The 22,488-nt window shown below is 44.1% G+C and overlaps 1 protein-coding gene across 1 annotated transcript in view; it reads left to right on the top strand.

The window, feature by feature from the left end:
* HMCN1 (hemicentin 1) overlaps window positions 1-22,488 on the top strand; it is a 655,003-nt gene that overhangs the window by 490,646 nt on the left and 141,869 nt on the right. The window contains 6 exon segments of the mRNA XM_044300627.1: window positions 502-609; window positions 2,621-2,755; window positions 2,869-3,003; window positions 10,398-10,658; window positions 15,922-16,112; window positions 17,819-18,032. Of these exon segments, the coding sequence (XP_044156562.1) occupies window positions 502-609; window positions 2,621-2,755; window positions 2,869-3,003; window positions 10,398-10,658; window positions 15,922-16,112; window positions 17,819-18,032 (1,044 nt within the window).

The raw sequence follows: 22,488 nt of genomic DNA, 5'->3' as shown, positions 1-22,488 counted from the left end.
ATTAAAATGACAGATACCATGTCTATATAGGGAACACATGATTCAACATTCTTAATAGGTTATTGTCAATCTACTCTACTATTTGTACAGTGATTCCTGCATAGGTCACAGAGCATGTCTTATAAACTCTCCCCAAGTCAATGAGTCCTCTCCACTGTAATGTGTCTATGGCCCATGCTGTAAAGCATATCTCTAAATGCTATTAGCAACATATCAGGCAAGATGGCTGCCCCCAAAATCATGTTCAGAAAATAAAATGAAAAACAATCTCCAAAAAAGGATATGTGTTATCTGGCTTTTAAGTGGCAAAAAAATAAGTGACACATTCCCTTCAAGAGGTATTGAGTCTCTTAATAATTTGGCACATCTCGCAACACCTAACTCAAGACTGGAGTTAGAATCGCCAATCAGGATGAATCTCCCCTAGGAGTTTTTAATATGATATTCCAAGAATAACTGTACTTAAATTCTCTAAATTTATTTCCTCTAATTGGATTCTAGGAAGCATCGAGATAGCACGTGCAGAAATTAGTCATGCTGGAACATACACTTGCAAAGCAGTTAATGAAGTTGGCACTGCACAAATTAATATAAATCTCCATGTACAAGGTCAGTAGTTAAATTACTGCCATTAACAGATTATTATGACAACATTTTAACATGCCATGTTAAAAATAGAAATTTTAGAAAGTATGCTTTATATAACATACATACATAGTGTACATTATATATTTTTTTTTAATCTGGAAAGTGTGGCATACATTTGTATTTAGCCTCCTGGGTCAATACTTTGTAGGACCAGCTGTCTCTACCAGCTTGGCACATCTGGAGGTTGACATTTTTGCCCATTATTCTTTGCAGAATAGCTCAAGCTCAGTCAGATTGAATGGAGAGCATCTGTGAACAGCAATTTTCAAGTCTTGCCAGAGATTCTCAATGGGCTTTAGGTCTGGACTTTGACTGGGCCATTATAACACATGAATATGCTTTGATCTAAGTAATTCCATTGTAGCTCTGGCTGTATGTTTAGGGTTGTTGTCCTGCTGGAAGGCGAACCTCTGCCCCAGTCTCAATTCTTTTACACCCTCTACCAGGTTTTCCTCAAGTTTTCCCCTGTATTTTGCAGGCCCACAGCATGCTTCTACCACCATCATGTTTCACGGTGGGGATGGTGCCCTCAGGGTGATGTGCAGTGTAAGTTTCAGTGTTAGTGTTGCCGAAAAGTTCAACTTTAATCTCATCTGACCAAAGCTCCTTCTTCCACATGTTTGCTGTGTCGCCTACATGGCTTGGGGCAGACTGCAAATGGGACTTCTTGTGGCTTGCTTTCAAAAATGACTTTCTTATTGCCATTCCTCCATAAAGGCCATATTTGTGGAGTACACAACTAATAGTTGTTCTGTGGACAGATTCCCTGACTTGAATTGTGGATCTCTGCAGCTCCTCGAGAATGACCATGCGTCTCTTGGCTGCTTCTCTAATTAGTGCTTTCCTTGCCTGGGCTATCAGATTAGGTGGATGGCCATGTCTTGGTATGTTTGCAGTTCTGCTGTACTTCTTCCATTTTGGGATGATGGATTGAACAGTGCTCCATGAGATGTTCAGAGCTTGGGATATTTATTTTTATTTTTATAACCTAACCCTGCTTTACACTTTTCTACAACTTTATGTGCTCCTTGGTTTTCATGATGCTGTTTTTATCACTTATGTTCTCTAACAAACCTCTGAGGCCTTCACAGAACAGCTGTAGTTATTCTGATAATAAATTACACACAAATGGGCTCTATCTACTAATGGGATGGCTTCTGAGGTCCCATTCAATTGTATTTATGGGTATCAGAGTACAGGGGGCTGAATACAAATATGTGCAACTCTTTTCAGATTGTTATTTATTGAACATTTTGAAACCCATGTATCATTTTATTTTCAATTTAAACAATCATGCTACTTTGTGTTGGTCTATCACATAAAATCCCATTAAAATACATTTATGTTTCTGGGTGTAACATGAAAAACTGTGGAGAAGTTCAAGGGGTATGAATACTTTTTCAAGGCACTATAAATATATATATATATATATATATATATATATAGAGAGAGAGAGAGAGAGAGAGACACAGTGTATATATGGTATTATTATCTGCATTACTTAAAGGGCATCTGCCTGGTAGGGCTGACCGTGCTGATTAAAAACATATCTTTCTTGATTCTTGCCTTGATCCATTGCTGTTTTTAGGAGAAATAAGGTTTTTTAAATATACAAATTATGGCTTAAGTACACCCAGGGGCAGGTCTTAGTTCCTCCACTCTGCTTCACTGGACAATCCCTTCTCCACCTGGTCACCATCAATCATGTGAAGGGAAAGTGTCCATGGAAGTAGGGTGGAGAAGCTAGCTAAGGCCCACCTCTCAGTGCACTAAAGCCATATTTCTCCTAAACACAACATTGGATCAAGGGTATGTTTTTAATCTGCAGGGTCAAACTTACCGGGCATTATGGCTGGTTAATAGGTTTAATCTTGCTGGCAGATGCCCTTTAATATTTGACATTATTTATAAAGCCATAAAACTAATGGCATGATCTACTGTACATTACTTTTCTGCATTTATTCTGAATTAGAGGTTCCTGTCATTCAAAGTCAAGCCGATTATATGGAAGCAAGTATAAACCATTTGGTTACTCTTTCATGTGAAGCCATTGGAACGCCTTCACCAACAATGACATGGCAGAAAGAAGGTGTCACTATCAAAGCAGGTACTATGTGTAAACTTTAGTTGATAAAATAATTTTATAGTACTTTCAATATTATTTCTAAATGGATTGCAACCTATATATATGTTTCACTGCTTTTTATTTTTATTTTGTAGGAAGTCATAACACTATTATTTCTAAAGGAAAACTTCAAATTCTTAAAGTGAGGCAAGAGGATGCTGGTACTTACACTTGTATTGCTCAAAACCCAGCTGGTACAGCACTTGGGAAGATCAAACTTAAAGTTTATGGTAAATCATTTTCAGAGATGTAACTTGAAGAGGTTTCTTGCACGTTGATATTGATGGCTATAGTTAAAGAGGTGAACACCATCGAGCTACTGTCCTTGATACATGCCACTAGCACTTGGTTGCCTCCCTGCATGAAGTCTTTTTAAAGATTTATATTAGGTTTTTGTGCATAGATTCATTAGCAATCTAATATCTATGGGGGGCTGTGTAAATAATTATTATATATAAAAAATATATATTCTATATATAATATACCCTCAACAGGGTCTAATTGAGTGAGATTATAAAAAAATAGGTATATTGTACAGTATTGGAATATTGATATTGCAATTATTATGGAGTATATATATGGAGATATAGTTTAACAACAAAGAAATTAATATTAGAAACAGAGAGACTTATAATACAATAGTTACAATTAAAGTATACAGCCACCGCAGCTCTCACCCACACTGTGGAGACACCGGAAATACAGACTCGGACACGGCCTCAGAAAAATCCAAAGAACAGAGAAGATTCCAGCTCCACGTGCAATTTATTTTATTAAGAGTCCATAAAATCAGACATCAACGGCAAAGTACTGTGACGCGTTTCAGGCTACTTCATCTTTCGCCCTTCATGAAGGTCTTGATGAAGGGCGAAAGATGAAGTAGCCCGAAACGCGTCACGGTACTTTGTCTGCCGTTGATGTCTGATTTTATGGAATCTTAATAAAAGAAATTGCACGTGGAGCTGGAATCTTTTCTGTTCTTTGAATAGTTACAATAAAACTACAATATAAAAATTACTCCTAAGACCCTTGAGTAACTAAACAACAAATTACTCTAGCTCTACAGTATATGGTAATTTACCATACATAGGTCTGTTTAGGTCTCTCAGCCTAAACATCTTCATCTGGCCCTTCCAGTTTCCAACTATGTCACTTATCTGCCTGTGCTTTTTTCTGTTCTCTTTCTTCTCTCTTCTTCCATTTGAGTATTTTCCTCCTTTCTTCCTCTTCTCTTTCTCCAGTCTCAAATCCTGGTGTTTTATATACTTAACAACCAGTTCTAGCATATTCTAGAATGTGGCTTGGACTCATCGGATTGGTTGCTCTTTATGGTTTTCTAGCAATTTCCAGTTAAATCTTGAAGATTGATTGAAGTAGCCAGACTGTCGAGCATTTACCTGCCCCACTAGCCATTGTAACACCTACTGGACAACTGTCACACATTCTTTAGGCAGTTGACAACTGTTTGCTGCCTTTGATGTGTTAATGAGCCTTTGTCCAGATAGACAGTACCTATTGATACTGGCTTTGAGAAGACAAGTGAAAACACTAATTAACAGAAAGTTGCTGAAAACCTTGCATACATACAGGATACCAATACAATTTTTGGCTTATATTATTTACCTATACATTTCAAAAAATATCTGTATTTCTTACAGAAACTGCCAGCGCCAATAAACAGCAATATAATAATAGCAGAGACAGGTGCACTCTGCAGACTTACTAAGCCCTCAAACTGATGATACAATCTAGAGATTAGCCAACATGTCCTACTAGGAGGACATGTCTGAGCCCGAGCACCGCGCCAAGGTTTCTCAAGTAGCTCGGGTCCTAACACTCACCTACCTAAGCCGTATGGGCAATACCAGGAGCCAGTAGGCAAATTACAGGAGTGTGAGGTCACAGACAACTCACCACTTACCTCCAGCATGTAACCATGCTAGCAATCGGAGGAGGGAGGAGTCTTCGAGTCCCACTCAAGACTGACTGATATGGCCCAGGCCTCACAGGTGCACCTAAATGTAGCCTGTAGATGGAAAACAGGCTCATTTAAATTGGAGTTTATACACCTCCAGGCATCTCTATATGCAAACAAATGAAAAAAATGGTGTGGTGTTAAACAGGCAGGAAGTGCTCAAACCCACATGCAGTTGTGCATATATAAACAGGGGAGCAAATCCTGCACTTGTGCTATTACTATATTGTTATATTGATTATCACATCCATATAATTGCTATCTTGTGTAGGATGTTTATTATGGTACTTGTGGTCCGCTGCGGGCATCCTCCACTGTATGCATTTTTGCTGGGGATCGTCATTAGCAATGGGCCACAAGTGCAGGATTTGTTACCCTGTTTATATATGCACAACTGCATGTGGGTTTGAGCACTTCCTGCCTGTTTAACACCAAACCATTTTTTTCATTTGTTTGCCAATAAACAGCAACCTTAAAGTTGTTGTGTATCCTGTAAATTTTGATACTCACCTCATGGATAGTGTTGGGTGCGAATATTCGAATTGCGAATATTAATCACGAATATCGGCACTTTGAGAATTCGCAAATACTTAGAATATAGCGATATACAGTATATTCGTAATTTCGAATATTCTCGTTTTTTTTCATCAGTTACCTCCTTTCTTGCTTGTGGGCCAATGAGAAGGCTGCAATGTCTTTGTCTGAGCTTAGCAACATCCCTAGCAACCAATAGAAAAGTTGCCTACCCCTTACTATATAAGAACCTCCCCAGCAGCCCTTGACTCCAGTATTTTGAAGATCTGAGAGAGACAGCAGTGTTATTGCTGTGCTCTGTGCTTTCTTTAGATAGTTAGTTAGTTAGCATATATATATATATATATATATATATATATCTTACAGATAGTTAGTGGGAGATAGTCTGTGTAGGTTAGATAGTGATATAGTCTAGCTGATCGTTGTGCTGTCCATACAGACATGCTACATACATACATAGTGCTGCGATGTCACAAGTTCACAACAATACTTAGTGCACCAATCAATAATAAATAGTCAGACCTGTTCAAATGTGAAGTTGCACGTATTGCGCCAAAATATTCACATCATTAGTGCCGATTTTGCAATCGTGAATATATTGGAGCACTCTATCTGCATATAAAGCTATTGTAATGTTCTGCCGTGCCAACTATTATTTCCAGTCTCGGGAAACTTCTAGCAGCTTGAAAAATTTAGCTATAGTGACCCACGCCTGTATTTCAAGCGCATTATGCTAATATTACATTGTCGCTTTTCGCAATTAAGAAAATAATCTCGAATTTGCTAATATGTGATGAATATTCTACCAAATATTCGCAAAATATTGCAAATTTGAATATTGTCCCTGCCGCTCATCACTACTCATGGATCCTCTGTCACTCCTGTTCTGATGCTTCCTGGCCCCTGGTGGTCTCTGCTTCCTGGTGCCTCTTGACACAGTTACTCACTAGCTGAAGCGGTCTGCCGCCTCCACTTGTGATTGGCTGAGCAGTAACTTCCTGTATGTCGAGAAGGACCAGCAAATAGAAACCAGCTTTAACCCAGGAAGTGCCGTAACAGGAGCTGTGGGGATCAGTGAGATAAGTATCACTTATTTTTTTTTATACAATTTTTTTTTTTTTTTGTTTACAAACGTCTTAAAGGGCTTCTGTCACCCCACTAAAGTGATTTTTTTTTTTGGGCTAGTCAAATTAGTTATATTGTGATATATGACAATATAATTGTGTTACTTACTTTGATCCAGCAGTTTCTGCAAAAAACAAAGTTTTAATATATGTAAATTCGGTCTCTACCAGCAAGTAGGGCGCCTACTTGCTGGTAGCTGCTGCAGAAATCCGCCCCCTCGTCGTGTTGATTGACAGGGCCAGCCGGGATCTCCTCCTCCGGCCAGCCCTGTCAGTATTTCAAAAATCGCGCGCCTGTGTGGATTCGGCGCAGGCGCTCTGAGATGAGGAGGCTCGTCTCCTCAGCACTCCCTCAGTGTGCCTGCGCCGATGACGTCTTCTATTTCGGTGATGTCATCGGCGCAGGCGCACTGAGGGAGTTCTGAGGAGACGAGCCTCCTCATCTCAGAGCGCCTGCGCCGAATCCACACAGGCGCGCGATTTTTGAAATGCCGACAGGGCTGGCCGGAGGAGGAGATCCCGGCTGGCCCTGTCAATCAACACGACGAGGGGGCGGATTTCTGCAGCAGCTACCAGCAAGTAGACGCCCTACTTGCTGGTAGAGACCGAATTTACATATATTAAAACTTCGTTTTTTGCAGAAACTGCTGGATCAAAGTAAGTAACACAATTATATTGTCATATATCACAATATACCTAATTTGACTAGCCCAAAAAAAAAAATCACTTTAGTGGGGTGACAGAAGCCCTTTAACAAAATCTGTAAAAAAAAGAGATAAAACTTGCAAAAATACAAAACGAACATCAGGTGGCAAAAGAGGGGAAAACAAATCTCAAAAAATTCTTTAAGTATATAAACGTTAAAAAAACAAGGTCTGAGCAGGTAGGATTCTGTAAATAATGGCAAAGGGGCGTTAGTTACTGAAGATAAGGAAAATACAGAGTTAATAAATGTTTTTTTAGCTCCTAATATACAAAAGAAGAAAAAGGAGCTGATACCTGTGGTGCTGGGGCTGTTAGTACATCCAATAGAGTACTCAATTGTCTAACTGTAGATACAGTTCGAGCTAAATTAAATACGGTAAATGTGAACAAGGCTCCGGGTCCAGATGGATTACACCCAAGAGTGCTTAAAGAGCTCAGTTCAATCATTGATGTGCCCCTGTTTATAATTTTTAAAGACTCTCTATGTACTGGTACAGTGCCAAGAGATTGGCACAAGGCAAATGTGGTGCCCATTTTCAAAAAAAATCTAGGTCCTTCACAGGTAATTATAGACCAGTTAGTTTAACTTCTGTCATGGGAAAAGTGTTTGAATTACTCTTACGGGACTATATAACGGAGTATGTGACATAAAATGTGCAAATAATATTATACTGTAAGTGATAAATAACATAGATTTACCAAGGGCAGAAGTTGTCAGACTAACCTGATTTGTTTTTATAAGGAGGTGAGTAGTAGCCTGGACAGAGGGACGGCTATGGATGTAGTGTTTCTGGATTTTTCAAAGGCTTTTGATACTGTCCCTCATAGATGTTTAATTGGTAAAGTAAGGTCTATAGGCTTGGAAAGTAATTGGATCGAAAACTGGTTGAAGGACTATGTCCAGAGAGTGGTCAATGATTCCTATTCAGAATAGTCCCGGGTTATAAGTGGTGTACCCCAATGTTCAGTGCTGGGTCCCCTATTATTTAATTTATTTATTAATGATATTGAGGATGGGATTAATAGCAAAATTTTTATTTTTGCAGATGACACTAAGCCAGTGATGGCTAACCTTGGCACTCCAGCTGTAGTTTTACCACAGCTGGAGTGCCAAGGTTAGCCATCACTGCACTAAGCTGTGTAGAACTGTGCAATCTATGGAAGATGTCCATAAAATACAAGTTGACTTGAACACTCTGAGTGATTGGGCATCAACTTGGCAAATGAGGTTCAATGTGGATAAATGTAAAGTTATGCATCTTGGTAGTAGTAATCTCTGTGCATCATATGTCTAGGTGATGTAACACTGGGAGAGTCACTTATAGAGAAGGATTTGGGTGTCCTTGTAGATGGTAGATTAAATAACAGCATACAATGTCAATCAGCTGCTTCTAAGGCCACCAGGATATTGTCATGTATTAAATGAGGTATGGACTTGCGGGGCACGGATGTAATATTACCACTTTACAAAGCGTTGGTGCGGCCTCATCTGAAATATGAAATTGAGTTCTGGATACCAGTCCATAGAAAGGACGCTCTGCAGCTGGAAAAAGTACAGAGGAGAGCGATAAACTGATAAGGGGAATGGAGGGTCTTAGTTATGAAGAAAGATTAAAAGAATTACCATATTTTTCGCTTTATAAGAAGCACTTTTCCCCCAAAAAAGTGTGGGGGGGGGGGGAAATGTCAGTGCGTCTTATAAAACGAATACTAGTGAGCGCTTCCATTATATAGGCGCTCACTAGTATGTATTAGGAGCAGGGAGTGAAGCGCCGCAAGTGCAGTTTATACTTACCCTCCTTGGTCTGCGCCGCTGCTCCTCTTCAGCTGTCGTGCTCCCATCTTCCCGGCCTGCGCTGCACTGTCCTGACCACGTACAGCGTAAGGACATAGTCTGCGCACTATGACCTGACGCTGCACCCAGTCATGTGACTTTGCAGCCCAGGCCGTGAAGTTGGGAGTGCAACAGCTGAAGAGGAGCCGCGGCACAAGACAGGTAAGATGATTTTTTATTTTAGTCTGATCTGAGGTCTGATGGGGGTACTAATGGGCTGATCTGAGGTCTAGGGGTACTAATGGGTTAATCTGAGGTCTGGGGGTACTGATGGGCTAATCTGAGGTCTGGGGGTACTGATGGGCTAATATGAGGTCTGGAGGTACTGATGGGCTAATCTGGGGTCTGATGGGCTAAAATTAGGTCTGATGGGGGTCTGATCGGCTAATCTGAGGCCTGATGGGGGTCTGATAAGGCTCTGAGTTGGCTGATATGAGGTCTGAGTGGGGTGATATGAGGTCTGATGAAAAATAGTGCCCCTTAGCATTGGGTGTGTCTTATAAAGCGAAAAATACTGTACATTTATTTAGTCTTGAGAAGAGACGTCTAAGGGGGGACATGATTAATTTATACAAATATATAAATGGACCATACTAAAAAAATACGGTGAAAAACAGTTCCATGTAAAATGCCCTCAAAAGACAATGGGCACTGCATCCGACTGGAGAAGAAAAAGTTCAGTCTCCAGAAGCGTCAAAACTTCTTTACTGTAAGGACTGTGAATCTGTGGAATAGACTTCCTCAGGACGTGGTCACAGCAGGAACAGGGGACAGTTTTCAAAAGGGTTTAGATTAATTCTTAAAAGTAAATGACATTAATGCTTATGAAAATGTGTAGAGTATTACTTCATTCTGGGATTCACATCCCCACCTATCCATTGGTTTAACTTGATTGACCTATGTCTTTTTTTTCAACCGTAATAACTAAGTAACTATGTAAGGGTACTTTTACACTTGCGTTGCTGGATTACGGCAGGCAGTTCTGTTGCGTAGGCAAACGGACACCATTTGTAGATGGATCCGGATCCGTCTCACAAATGCATTTCAATACCGAATTCATCTCTCCGGCTGTCATCCGGAAAATCGGATGCAATATTTATCTTTTTTTTTTTCACATTTTTAAAGGTCTGCGCATCCACAGATCGCAAAACCGGATCCGTTTTTCTGGAACACTTGGGGCCGGATCCGGCATTAACACATTTCGGCAAGTATTCCAGAGTTTTGGACAGTACAGTGACTGAACTGAAGACATCCTGATGCATCCTGAACAGATTTCTCTCCATTCAGAATACATTAGGATAAAACTGATCTTGGATGGAACTCAATACCGGAAAAGTTTAGCGCAAGTGTGAAAGTACCCTACGATTGCTTCATATAATAGTTTATTTTATGCTGCGTTTTTAAAGTCTCTAATGCAGGTATTAGTAATGATGATTGTATGTAAATTTCTAGAGCCACCAGCAATAAAACCACATCATAAAGAGTACTCTGTCTCTGTGGATGAATCTTTAACAATGCTCTGCGAGGCCGATGGAAACCCTGAACCTGAGATCAGTTGGTTTAAAGATGGAAGCCCCCTTTCTGGACAGAGAATAATCAGCAACGGTGCTTTACAAATAGCCTTTGTTCAGCCTGATGATGCAGGCCAATACACATGTAAAGCAGAAAACATAGCCGGCTATGACAGTTCTAACATGACCCTAACTGTGCGGAGTAAGTATGAAAACCATATGATGACCAGCAATTAATTAGTGTGAACCAAAATGTTCACATTGTTCAATATGTATGCAACACGCCAGACCTGCAGGGTATGACGAAGTGAGGTCACAGTTATGGGCAATCGAGGGTACTCACTATATTGGAGGAACCCTGGGCAGGCGCGTGGCAGTGAAGGAGAGGTAGACACAGTTCCTCTGGGGCACGCTCTGTAGAGAGGGACCAGGCCTGATGGTAGTTGAGGTGCCCTGGATGTTACAGGTATTTTGTGTGCCTGGGGCAAGGTCCCTGTGGTATTCGTGACGCCAGTGCCTTTGGACGGTGGCACGCCGGTTGGTGGTTGGAATGATGAAGGTACACAAGTATATAGTGAACCAAAACGCAACTTTACTGAACAATCCAACTTTGTACAGCAGGTGTAGCACAGTCTTGATATTACAGTTCCACAAAAGGGGCTTATTCACAAATATGGCAGGCAATAGTCATGCAAGTTACACTGAGGGTAAATTCCACAAGCACTCAGCAGCAGGCTGTACTTTTCCCAGAATCACTGTACACTGTCCTTGGTTACTTTCTTCCTCAGGTATTATACTGCTTGCTATGATTTCTCAAGGTTCTCTGCCTATCAGGGTCACTTTGCTTACCCTGGGTCGCCTCCTCCTATCAGGTGGGTAACTGTTGGTTTCTCCCAGGAGGTTGAATCCTGCAACTGGGCTATCTCTTCAGAGCTAACTTAGGCTCTCTTGTTCTCAGGCAGGCTGGAGTTTCTCAACAGCCTCCTGGACATCACTAGCAGCCAGGGCTATCCAGCTGCATGTCAGGAGCAGGCTTCTTAACCTGTGTCTTCTCAGACTCCTGACTCTGCACTCACTTTCCCTGTCTGGGCCTGGACATTTATACTAGGGGCTCCCTATCTCCCTCTAGTGTCTGGGATGTCTAACTACACCCAACTAGGCCTGCTGCTGCATTAGACAGGGGTACATTGCATCTAACAACACATTAAAACATACATTAAATGCAGAATTAAATATGACATTTCTGTTCCTTGTGAGTAGGAGTAACGCGCACACCAATTGACCCTTGTGTAGTGCCCACCCATACCTAGTGGGACACTAAATGTATATTCAGCAGATCCTTGTTCAATATTTGTATAGTTTAAAGGATTGCCATGGATCAGCCATATTGTGTTTATGGTCAGGGCTAGGACAACGCCGGCGCACGCAGAGAAACCTGCCCTGAACATAGTGGCTGAATTGTGCCGGGAGCCACGGGCGCGGGTACACCAGTGAAAAAAAGGGGGCAAAAAACATCAGTTAGGTACAACACTTTATTGCAAACTACAAAGCCAGTGATCGAAAGGCACGAGATATCTTGAGGACTGGGCATATCCCTAGTAAAGCAGGAGGACCGCCACCGCCCCATGGACCGGATGACATGAGCTGGCACCTGATGCCGAGGAGCAGCGAAGGCTGCCCCTAGCGACATGAGTGGCCCGAAATTACCTTGGGGTCATAGCCTAGACCCTGGGCGAGGGCACGGATGAAAGATATAAACTGAGGGTGCTGAGGCTTGCCTGCGTGTGGCAGGAGCGGGCTATCTGGTGATGAACCTTGGATGAGGGCTAGCAGTTGATGCAGCACCTGAACTGGGCACCAATCGTTCAACGTGGGATAGAATTTAACCTCGGAAGGGGGTCCCGTCTGAATGGTTTTGGTGGAAGGTAGCAGGGGAGTGTAATGGCCCTGGCCCCATAACCGATGCTGCATCAGAGGATGGTTATGGCGATTTGGACCCGCCAGGACCTCACCAGGCCGGAGGAATCCATAAAAGGTGAGATACATGGCCGCTTTCAAAATCAGGCTAGTGAAGGGCCCAAAAGGATTACCATCCAATGACGAAGAAAGATCCCTGAACAATTTACAGGGACAGCGATCCAGGGACCCTGACAATCTGGGCGATCCAGGGACACTGACAACCTGGGCGATCCAGGGACACTGACAACCTGGGCGATCCAGGAACACTGACAACCTGGGCGACCCAGGAACACTGACAACCTGGGCGATCCAGGAACACAGACAACCTGGGCGATCCAGGGACGCTGACCACCTGGGCGAACCAGGGACGCGGACCACCTGGGCGAACCAGGGACGCTGACCACCTGGGCGATCCAGGGACGCTGACAACCTGGGCGATCCAGGGACCCTGACAACCTGGGCGATCCAGGGACCCTGACAACCTGGGCGATCCAGGGACCCTGACAACCTTGGCGATCCAGGGACCCTGACAACCTGGGCGATCCAGGGACCCTGACAACCTGGGCGATCCAGGGACCCTGACAACCTTGGCGATCCAGGGACCCTGACCACCTGGGCGATCCAGGGACCCTGACCACCTGGGTGAACCAGGGACACAGACCACCTGGGCGAACCAGGGACCCTGACAACCTGGGCGATCCAGGGACCCTGACAACCTGGGCGATCCAGGGACACTGACAACCTGGGCGATCCAGGGACACTGACAACCTGGGCGATCCAGGGACACTGACAACCTGGGCGATCCAGGGACACTGACAACCTGGGCGATCCAGGGACACTGACAACCTGGGCGATCCAGGGACACTGACAACCTGGGCGATCCAGGGACACTGACAACCTGGGCGATCCAGGGACACTGACAACGGGCGATCCAGGGACACTGACAACCTGGGCGATCCAGGGACACTGACAACCTGGGCGATCCAGGAACACTGACAACCTGGGCGATCCAGGGACACTGACAACCGGGACGATCCAGGGACACTGACAACCTGGACGATCCAGGGACACTGACAACCTGGACGATCCAGGGACACTGACAACCCGGGCGATCCAGGGACCCTGACAACCCGGGCGATCCAGGGACACTGACAACCTGGGCGATCCAGGGACCCTGACAACCTGGGCGATCCAGGGACCCTGACAACCTGGGCGATCCAGGGACCCTGACAACCTGGGCGATCCAGGGACCCTGACAACCCGGGCGATCCAGGGACACTGACAACCTGGGCGATCCAGGAACACAGACAACCCGGGCGATCCAGGAACACTGACAACCCGGGCGATCCAGGAACACTGACAACCCGGGCGATCCAGGAACACTGACAACCTGGGCGATCCAGGAACACTGACAACCTGGGCGATCCAGGAACACTGACAACCTGGGCGATCCAGGAACACTGACAACCTGGGCGATCCAGGAACATGGAAAACCTGGGCGATCCAGGGACAGTGACAACCTAGCCGAACCAGGGACGTGACACCCTGGGTGAACCACAAGGCACTGAAACCCCGGATGATCCAGAGGACCCCGACAATGTGGGAGGATCCGGAGACTGAAGCAGAGTGAGATAGAAAAAAATGAACAGTAACGTATCACCCACTTCACGGCGCAAATTCTGGCAATGTGATGCTGAGGCAGCGACGAGGGCGGACTGACTGTTGAGAATCGATCCCCCTCCCCCCCCCCCCCTGATTGATGGAATTTTATCCCCCCCCCCCCCCTTCTTTTTTTTTTTATTTTTTTGGGATTGTGCACCGCATATCAAAAGGGCACATGATTTTAAGGACGGGTGCTGTGACCCCTAGCTAATCCGGTGAGAGCCCACGGAGGGAACCATAGCTCTGCAGGGCCCCTGAGCAAGCTGGCAGAGGTCACGAGCGAAAAAGTGGGCGCGCTGCCTGCATCACAGAACCAGAACAATGCCAAAATTACTTGTGCTGAAAATTTGTAGAAAACAAAAAATAAGGAGAGTGCATGGGTGGCGAAATGTGAGCACCACACTGTCTACCCATAGTGAAACTTGCTTAGCACCCCCAATTGCGCGGCACGTGACCGGCAAAATAGTGAACCAGGATGCAGCTCACCGGCCCTGCTGCCGGAATCCAGCGAGCGGAACTAGGCTGGGGGAGAGCGGCACCTGACTTGTACCACCAGGGGGCAGGAGCCCAGACGTGAGGCACAGCTATGTCGGAGCCAGCTGTGTCTCGATTACCTGGAAGGCTGGAGAGGAGGTTGATGGTTCAGCCGCCGGCGATGCGTGTGCGCAGAAACCGGAAGGAAGGTCTCGGATCAGAGGGGAGGGAGCGCGATACCGCAGGAATGCGTGAGGCTCGGGCGCCTGGCTGAGCGGCAGGTGGGGGGATAAATAGCCAGACGCCCCTCCCACAAATGCAGGCTGTTAACAGCCTTACTATTAATGTGTTCCTTATCAATACATTGAAAAGTCTTTTTGTTATTTGTGGTCACTGCATATTTTCTACATTGCAGCAAATTTAAGGTCTTAAAGAGGTTGTCCGGGTTCAGAGATAAACCCGGACATGCCCACATTTTCATCCAGGCAGCCTTTCTGATATATGTAAGCATTGGAACATTTCATGCTCCGATGCTCTCCTTTGCCCTGTGCTGTATCACGCAGGGCAAGGGCTTTTTTATTTACCATAAGACACTGCTAGGCGGAGGCTTCTGCCCAGCATTGTTCCCGGTGACGTCACTGGCTCTGATGTGTGGGCTTCAGCGCTGAGCTAGACATTTTATAGGCTAGGGAAGCACTAAAGCACGCCCATTAGAGCAGGTGACGTCACCAGGATCACTGCTGGGCTGAAGCCTAGGCCCAGCAATCCTTATGGAGAGCCTGGTACATCACCAGATCTAAAAAAAAAAAGCCTTTGCCCTGTGAGATTCAACACAGGGCAAAGGAGAGCATCAGAGCATGATATTCTCCGATGTTTATGTCAGAGGGGCTGCCTGGGTGAAAAAAGGAATGTGTCCGGGTTCAGCTCTGAACCCTGACAACCCCTTTAAATGAGTCAGTGGTATGTTACCTCAGAACACATAAGGGCATGAATGAGATGGACCTTCCCCGCCCACAATTTTAGACCTGGCGTGAGCGGTGCCAATCACAGATAGCGCCATCTGCGTCTGAAATATGCCTATTTTAGGCGTATTTCAGTATAGTAAATGACACCTACAAAGTCATAAAGACATGTCATAGACCTAATAAAAAGGGATTTATACATCTTAACATATTCAAAGCAGTACTCTGTACTGGTACCATTAATGTAAAGGAAAAGCCAAAAGCTGATGAGCAAACGTTGAGCTTCGAAGCACCACAACAAATTGTAGAACTTCACTCAGGAAGCTTTTTCAGTGCATTTACATTCCCATTAAAAAGAAGCTTTATTTATTGATTTCCTTTTCACCTGGCCATCTTTTTCATTTTCAGTTCCACCCCAGATTATCAAAAATGTTAAAGACTATGCTGTGACACATAGTGTCCAAGTTACCATTCCCTGTACAGCACATGGAATTCCAACACCAACAATATCCTGGGAAAAGAACAATGTACCAATGGTAGATACAACTGGCAAACATGAGGTGCTGGCATCTGGGGAATTGGTTTTGCACAATGTTGAGGTAATTGTATTTTTTGCAAGTTCATAAATAAAAATATATTGGTTGTAATATGTGTGATGAGTGATGCCAGGCTGACACTGTAAGGTGAAACTGCCCCCTTTTCCCAAACATGACTAAGATAACGGTAATGATAAAAACCTTGCTACCAAACTCGGGTTCGGTTCCAAAGTACCACCTGGAACCGAACCTGAGTTCGGTAGCAGGGCTTTTTACAGTAGAAATTAATTTCCAAAGTTATTACCTGAAGACTCGCAAGACTTTGCAAAGTAATAACTTTAGCTCATCTGATCAAATACATTCTAATACTGTACGGAACGCTCTCTCCGTACAGTATTCAAACAAAATTTTATGCGAATCAACTTCGGATGAAGAATCCAAAGTCAATTCGCTCACCCCTAGTAGTTATAGTAGCAACAATAGCAGAATAGTAGTTAGTAACATGGTTTATAAGGCTGAAAAAGACATTTGTCCATCTAGTTCGCCCTGTTATCCTGCAAGCTGATCCAGAGGAAGGCAAAAAAAAACTGAGGTAAAAAAATTCCTTCCCAACTCCAATCAGGCAATCAGAATAACTCTCTGGATCAACGACCCCTCTCTAGTACAGTAGCTATAGCCTGTAATATTATTAAGCTCCAGAAATACATCCAGGCCCCTCTTGAATTCCGTTATTGTACTCACCATCACCTCCTCCTCAGGCAGAGAGTTCCATAGTCTCACTGCTCTTACTGTAAAGAATCCTCTTCTATGTTTGTGTACAAACCTTCTTTCCTCCAGACGCAGAGGATGTCCCCTCGTCACAGTCACAGTCCTGGGTATAAATAGATGATGGGAGAGATCTCTGTACTGACCCCTGATATATTTATACATCGTTATTAGATCGCCCCTCAGTCGTCTTTTTTTCTAAACTGAACAACCCTAATTTTGGTAATCTGTAGTCCACCCATTCCAGTTATTACTTTAGTTGCCCTTCTCTGAACCCTCTCCAGCTCTGCTATGTCTGCCTTGTTATGGTAGCAATAGTAGCAGAGGTGGTAGTTTTAGTAGTAATAGTACTAGAGTTAGTAGTTACAATAGCAAAGGTGGTAGTTCTCATATTAATATTTGCAGAGATGGTAGTTATAGTAGTAATAGTAGCAGAGGTGGTAGTTTTAGAAGTGATGGTAATAGAGGCGGTACTGTAATTTTAGGCTAGGGTTACACGGCAACATGTGTAACCATTTAATGATTGTCAATGGTGTGTCATCGCTAGACGAGACAGACTGTGATATGACAGTTGCAGAAACTGATGGGTTTTGTGTCACGGTTGCAAGTCTCATGCGGCTTTTAGTCCATGGATTTTACTTTAAGTTGCAGGTGAAACGCAATTTACCAGGGATTTACCAAATCATACGTCGAAAATAGTCCTGCGACAGCAAGTTGTGGGCAAATCACACGTGTTTTTTGTCATGAGACTTTTTTGTGACTTGCTGTCATGTGACACATGTTGCTGTGAAGCCCCAGCCTTGGTATTATTAGTAGCAGCGATGGTAGTTTTAGTAATAATGATAGTTGTAGAGGTAGCAGTTTTAGTAGGTAGGTAGTTTCATGAGGTGGATTATAAAAGCTGCTGCTGTATCTATTAGATTGCAGATGGCGGATGTATTAAACAGAAGTATGCCTGGTTTATAGATGGAGGCTTATTGTGTGCTTCTCTCTGTTTCATATAGAACAAAGATGCTGGTAATTATACATGTACTGCTATTAATGATGTTGGGAAAGATTTGCATACAGTAAGCCTAGTCATCCACTATGCTCCATTTTTCACTGAACTGCCCTCAAATGTGTCATTAAATAAAGAAGAAACGTTAAGGCTATCATGTAAAGCAAAAGGAAACCCTTTTCCCAAGATAACATGGGCTCACAAAGAAAAAATCATAGCAGGTAAGTCAACTGTTGACTTAAGCTGTACATTAACATGCAGCTTTATTATTTAATATATGAGATGCCTCTAGGACCCATACGATTCAAGTATTCCATGTAGAGTAAAATGTTTCTATAACCAGTATTGATATACTTGCCTTGTCTACGTATGTCTTAGGAGTCTATCGTCAGAAAATGATCTATTGTTTAAGTTTCAACAGCATTTTAGTTTTTTATGTGTTCATGTTCCTCTGAGCCCTCACAATTAGCACTCTTCACTTTTCAGCTTTTGCTGTGCACGTTGGGGCAGAGTCTCCAGCCATCTCATTATAGGGGTTGTCCAAGATAATTAAAAATCTTAGACAAGCCATCCAATAGCCTAACATAAGAAATCATGTTACACTTACCCCTTTCACCAGACCCTTTAGTACTCTGGGGGGCCAGGCTGACTCTATTTCAAGGTAACAAACAAAGGAGACAATGACAATTTTAGTTTACAGGGTGTTTATTTGCCTTCTAATTAAAGAGAATATGTCACTACACAATGCAGCGCAATCTCTCCACAGCATGTTATAGTTCAAGAGGAGCTGAGCAGATTGATGTATAGTTTTGTTGGGAAAGATTTGGTAAAATGCTTTCACTTCTCTGCTCTTTCTCACATGTAAAAGTATCAGTGACTGACAGCTATCTCTGTATACACACTTAGAGAATGTTATCAATCACTGATAACACCTCCCCCGTGTATAGCTTTCAGTGACGGACAGATATCTCTGAGCTCAGAAGAAGCAGAAATTTAAAGGAATTTTCCGACAGCTTTTATTCATGACCTATCTTCTAGATAGGTCACTTCTAATTGGTGGGGGTCCAACATCTGGGACCCACTCCGATCAGCTGTTTGAGAAGGCATCGGTAGATCCACAGCCTTCTCTCAGCTCAACAAGCACAGTGCCATAAATGGTATAGTGGCTGTTCTTGGTATCACAGCTCAGCCCGGATCACTTCAATGGGACTGAGCTGCACCTTGACCATGTGACTAGTGATGATCGGGATATAATGGAAGTCAATGGGAGAATCCAGAGCATTAAACCAGGCACCCCCTGCTCTGAAGAAAGGAGGGTGCCGGGTTCATAGGAAAAGGTCAGAAATTGATGGAAACACCGCCAAAATGGTTCGGGAACAGCATGGGAAGGATGTCTCAATGCATCTTGGACTCCCAGGTCGCTGCTGGGAACCATGTTGTCCGAGTAGTACGCCACTTTCAGGGCTCCAGACTAAAAAATATATCAAGGAGCCTGAAAAATTTAGGAGCCAAAAAAACATAAAAAAGTATTGCGATACTCGATACCATGTGAAAAAATAAAACACCCAAAAAGCCACATGCCTTCCAGATTTTATGGAACGTCTGGAACATAATAGAACAGTCCTAACCTTAATTTTTGTCGGGACAAAGTGACAAAAAAATGGCAAATTGCAAGTTTTTTTCTTCTTCTTCTGTTACGGAGTTCACTGCATAGGAGATATTTTTAAATATTTTAATAGTTCCCACTTTTTCGGGCGTGGCGATATGTAATTTTTTAAATATATTTTATATGTACAATTGGGCAAGGGGGTGATTTAAACTTAATATTTTGGTGTTTGTTTTTTTAACCTTTTTCTTATTTATTTTTTACTTTTTATTTAATACCTATTTACCCCCCTACGGGCTAGAACCTGGGATCTTTCATCCCTTGTCCTATTCACCCTGATAGAGTTTTATCAGGGTGAATAGGATCTTACACTGTCCCTGCTGCCCTGTGTTCTGTGGTCTGTGCACACAGCAGCAAGGAGCCGACTATGGCAGTCAGGACTTTAATAGCGTCCTGGCTGCCATGGTAACCGATCGGAGCCCCGCAATACACTGCTGGGGCTCCAATCGGAAATGCCACTGCCACCAATGATAATACTTGGGGGATGGGTTGTTGGGGGCGCACTGCACCACTAATGATAATACTTGGGGGGTTGGGGGCGCACTGCACCACCAATGTTTATAATACTTGTGGGGGGCGCACTGCGCCACCAATGATTCTGATTTATAATACTGGGGTTAGGGGTTCAGTGCACTGCGCCACCAATGAATATCGTTTATGCTTAATACAAACGCAGGCTGTGGGTGATGGACATATCCCATACCCGGCACACAGCCTCTATGACTGAGTGCTGCGATCCGCCTCTATTAACCGGCAGTGGCGGATCGCAGTGTGCAGTCATAGAGGCTGTCCCATATCCCATACCCGGCACCCGCAGCCTGCGTTTGTATTAAGCATAAACAATATTCATTGGTGGCACAGTGGCCACAGCCCCTCCTCTCCTTCTCCCTGCTATCAGCCCATTGGTGGCAGCAGCGGTGCAGGGGGGAGGGACTGCCTCCTTCTCACCTGTGCTGTTGAGGAGAACATGGCACGTGCTGACAGCAGAGCGTGCCATGTCAGTTTAATGTGAAAGCGGTGGGTCTAGGCGCAAATGGGACAAGACTACAAAGTCTTGTCGCCATTTAGCAATTTTAGGTCGCATTTACGATCATTTTGGTCGCCATCTGGAGCCCTGACTTTTACAGACATATTCTTTTCTGTACATTTACTTGTATATAAAGTGCAAGTGCTGCCAAAAATTACAAGGAATAGGTACTCCGATACAACCTGTATATCACATAATGGAGGGCTCATTCACATTGTGGTACAATAGGTATTAGGACTCCTACACTTATAAAGCCTATGCACTAAGTGAAAGGGCTGCCAAAAATTACAAGGAAACGGCACTCAAAAACACCCTTTGTTTCGCATGAAGGAGGGCATCATACACACCCTTGAAAAATTATGATTGATGGCCTGCTGGTGAACCTCAAAAACAGTAAGAGCACAGTCCTGCTGGTGACCCTCTAAAACATTAGGGGCGAGGGCTTGTTGCTGATCTGACCATCTAAAACATTAGGGGTGAGGGTCTGCTGCTGAGCTGACCCTCTAAAACATAAGGGGCGAGGGCCTGCTGCTGATCTGGCCATCTAAAACATTAGGGGTGAGAGTCTGCTTCTGAGCTGACCCTCTAAAACATTAGGGGCGAGTGCCCAGTGCTGAGCTAACCATCTAAAACATTATGGGTGAAGGCCTGCTGGTGACCCTCTAAATCATTATGGGTGAGGGTCTGCTGCTGAGCTGACCATCTAAAACATTATGGACGAGGGCCTGCTGATGTGACCATCTAAAACATTAGGGGCGAGGGCCTGCTGCCGCATTGGTGACTCTAGTTAACCTCAGGGCGATTGCACATCCCTGTGATGGCGAAAATCCATACGGATGTCTGCCCTATCAACTTTCGATGTTCTTTTCTGCAACTACCATGGCAATCACGGGTAACGGGCAATCAGGGTTCGATGCCGGAGAGGGAGCCTGAGAAAGGGTTACCACATCCAAGGGAGGTCAATGGCTGAAATCTGATTGGCTGTTGTTGCCTTGCCCCTTTTTTTCCTAATTGTGAACCACCCAGTGAGGGTGGGTCAAGTTATTAAAGCACAAGCATCCAAGGAAGGCAGCAGGCATGCAGCAAATATCTACTCCAGACTCGGGGAGGTAGTGACGATAAATAACAATGCAGCACTTCTAAGCGGACCTGTTATTGGAATGAGTACACTTTCCATTAATGAGGATCTATTGGAGGGCAAGTCTGGTGCCAGCAGCCAACTTGCTCCCGGCCTCCACAACGTTCACCCAGTGTGCCATCATGGTGAGGATTGTGTTGACCAGACTCTTGGCTACTGAGAATGGAGTGTAGGTGAGGGCCTGCTGCTGCTTTGTTGACTCTAGATAGCTTCTAGGCGATCGTATGTCCCCGTGACAGCGACGATCCATTCTGATGTCTGCCCTATCAACTTTGGAGCAATTTTTCAACAAGGACCTTCTAGTATAGCACCGTTTTGCTTTTCCTCCCCACCAGATGAATGAGAGATGAGAAGTTCTATTTGTAGCGGGGGTCAAGAAGGGTGAACAACCAGTAATCCGTGTTGTCTAAAATGCATATAACGCACGGGCCATGGGAAAGGCAGCCTAACATGAAGTCAGCCATGTGTGCCCGAGTACCAACAGGCAAGACTTTGCTGTCGTAATCAGAAGGTGAGATGACCCTTTAAAACATTATATGCGAGGGCCTGCAGTTGAGATGACCCTGTTAAACATTATATGCGAGGGCCTGCAGTTGAGATGACCCTGTAAAACATTATATGTGAGGGCCTGCAGTTGAGCGACCCTCTAAAACATTATATTGGAGGGCCTGCAGTTGAGCTGACCCTGTAAAACATTATATGCGAGGGCCTGCAGTTGAGCTGACCCTGTAAAACATTATATGCGAGGGTCTGCAGTTGAGCTGACCCTGTAGAAAATTTAATGCGACGAATAAGCATGTTGATATGATGGAAGAGGAGGAGGAGGATGAGAAAAGGAAGATTTAA

Source organism: Bufo gargarizans, chromosome 7 (genome assembly GCF_014858855.1).
Source record: "Bufo gargarizans isolate SCDJY-AF-19 chromosome 7, ASM1485885v1, whole genome shotgun sequence".
Classification (NCBI taxonomy): Eukaryota; Metazoa; Chordata; class Amphibia; order Anura; family Bufonidae; genus Bufo; species Bufo gargarizans.
This window is presented reverse-complemented; position numbering and strand designations above follow the sequence as displayed.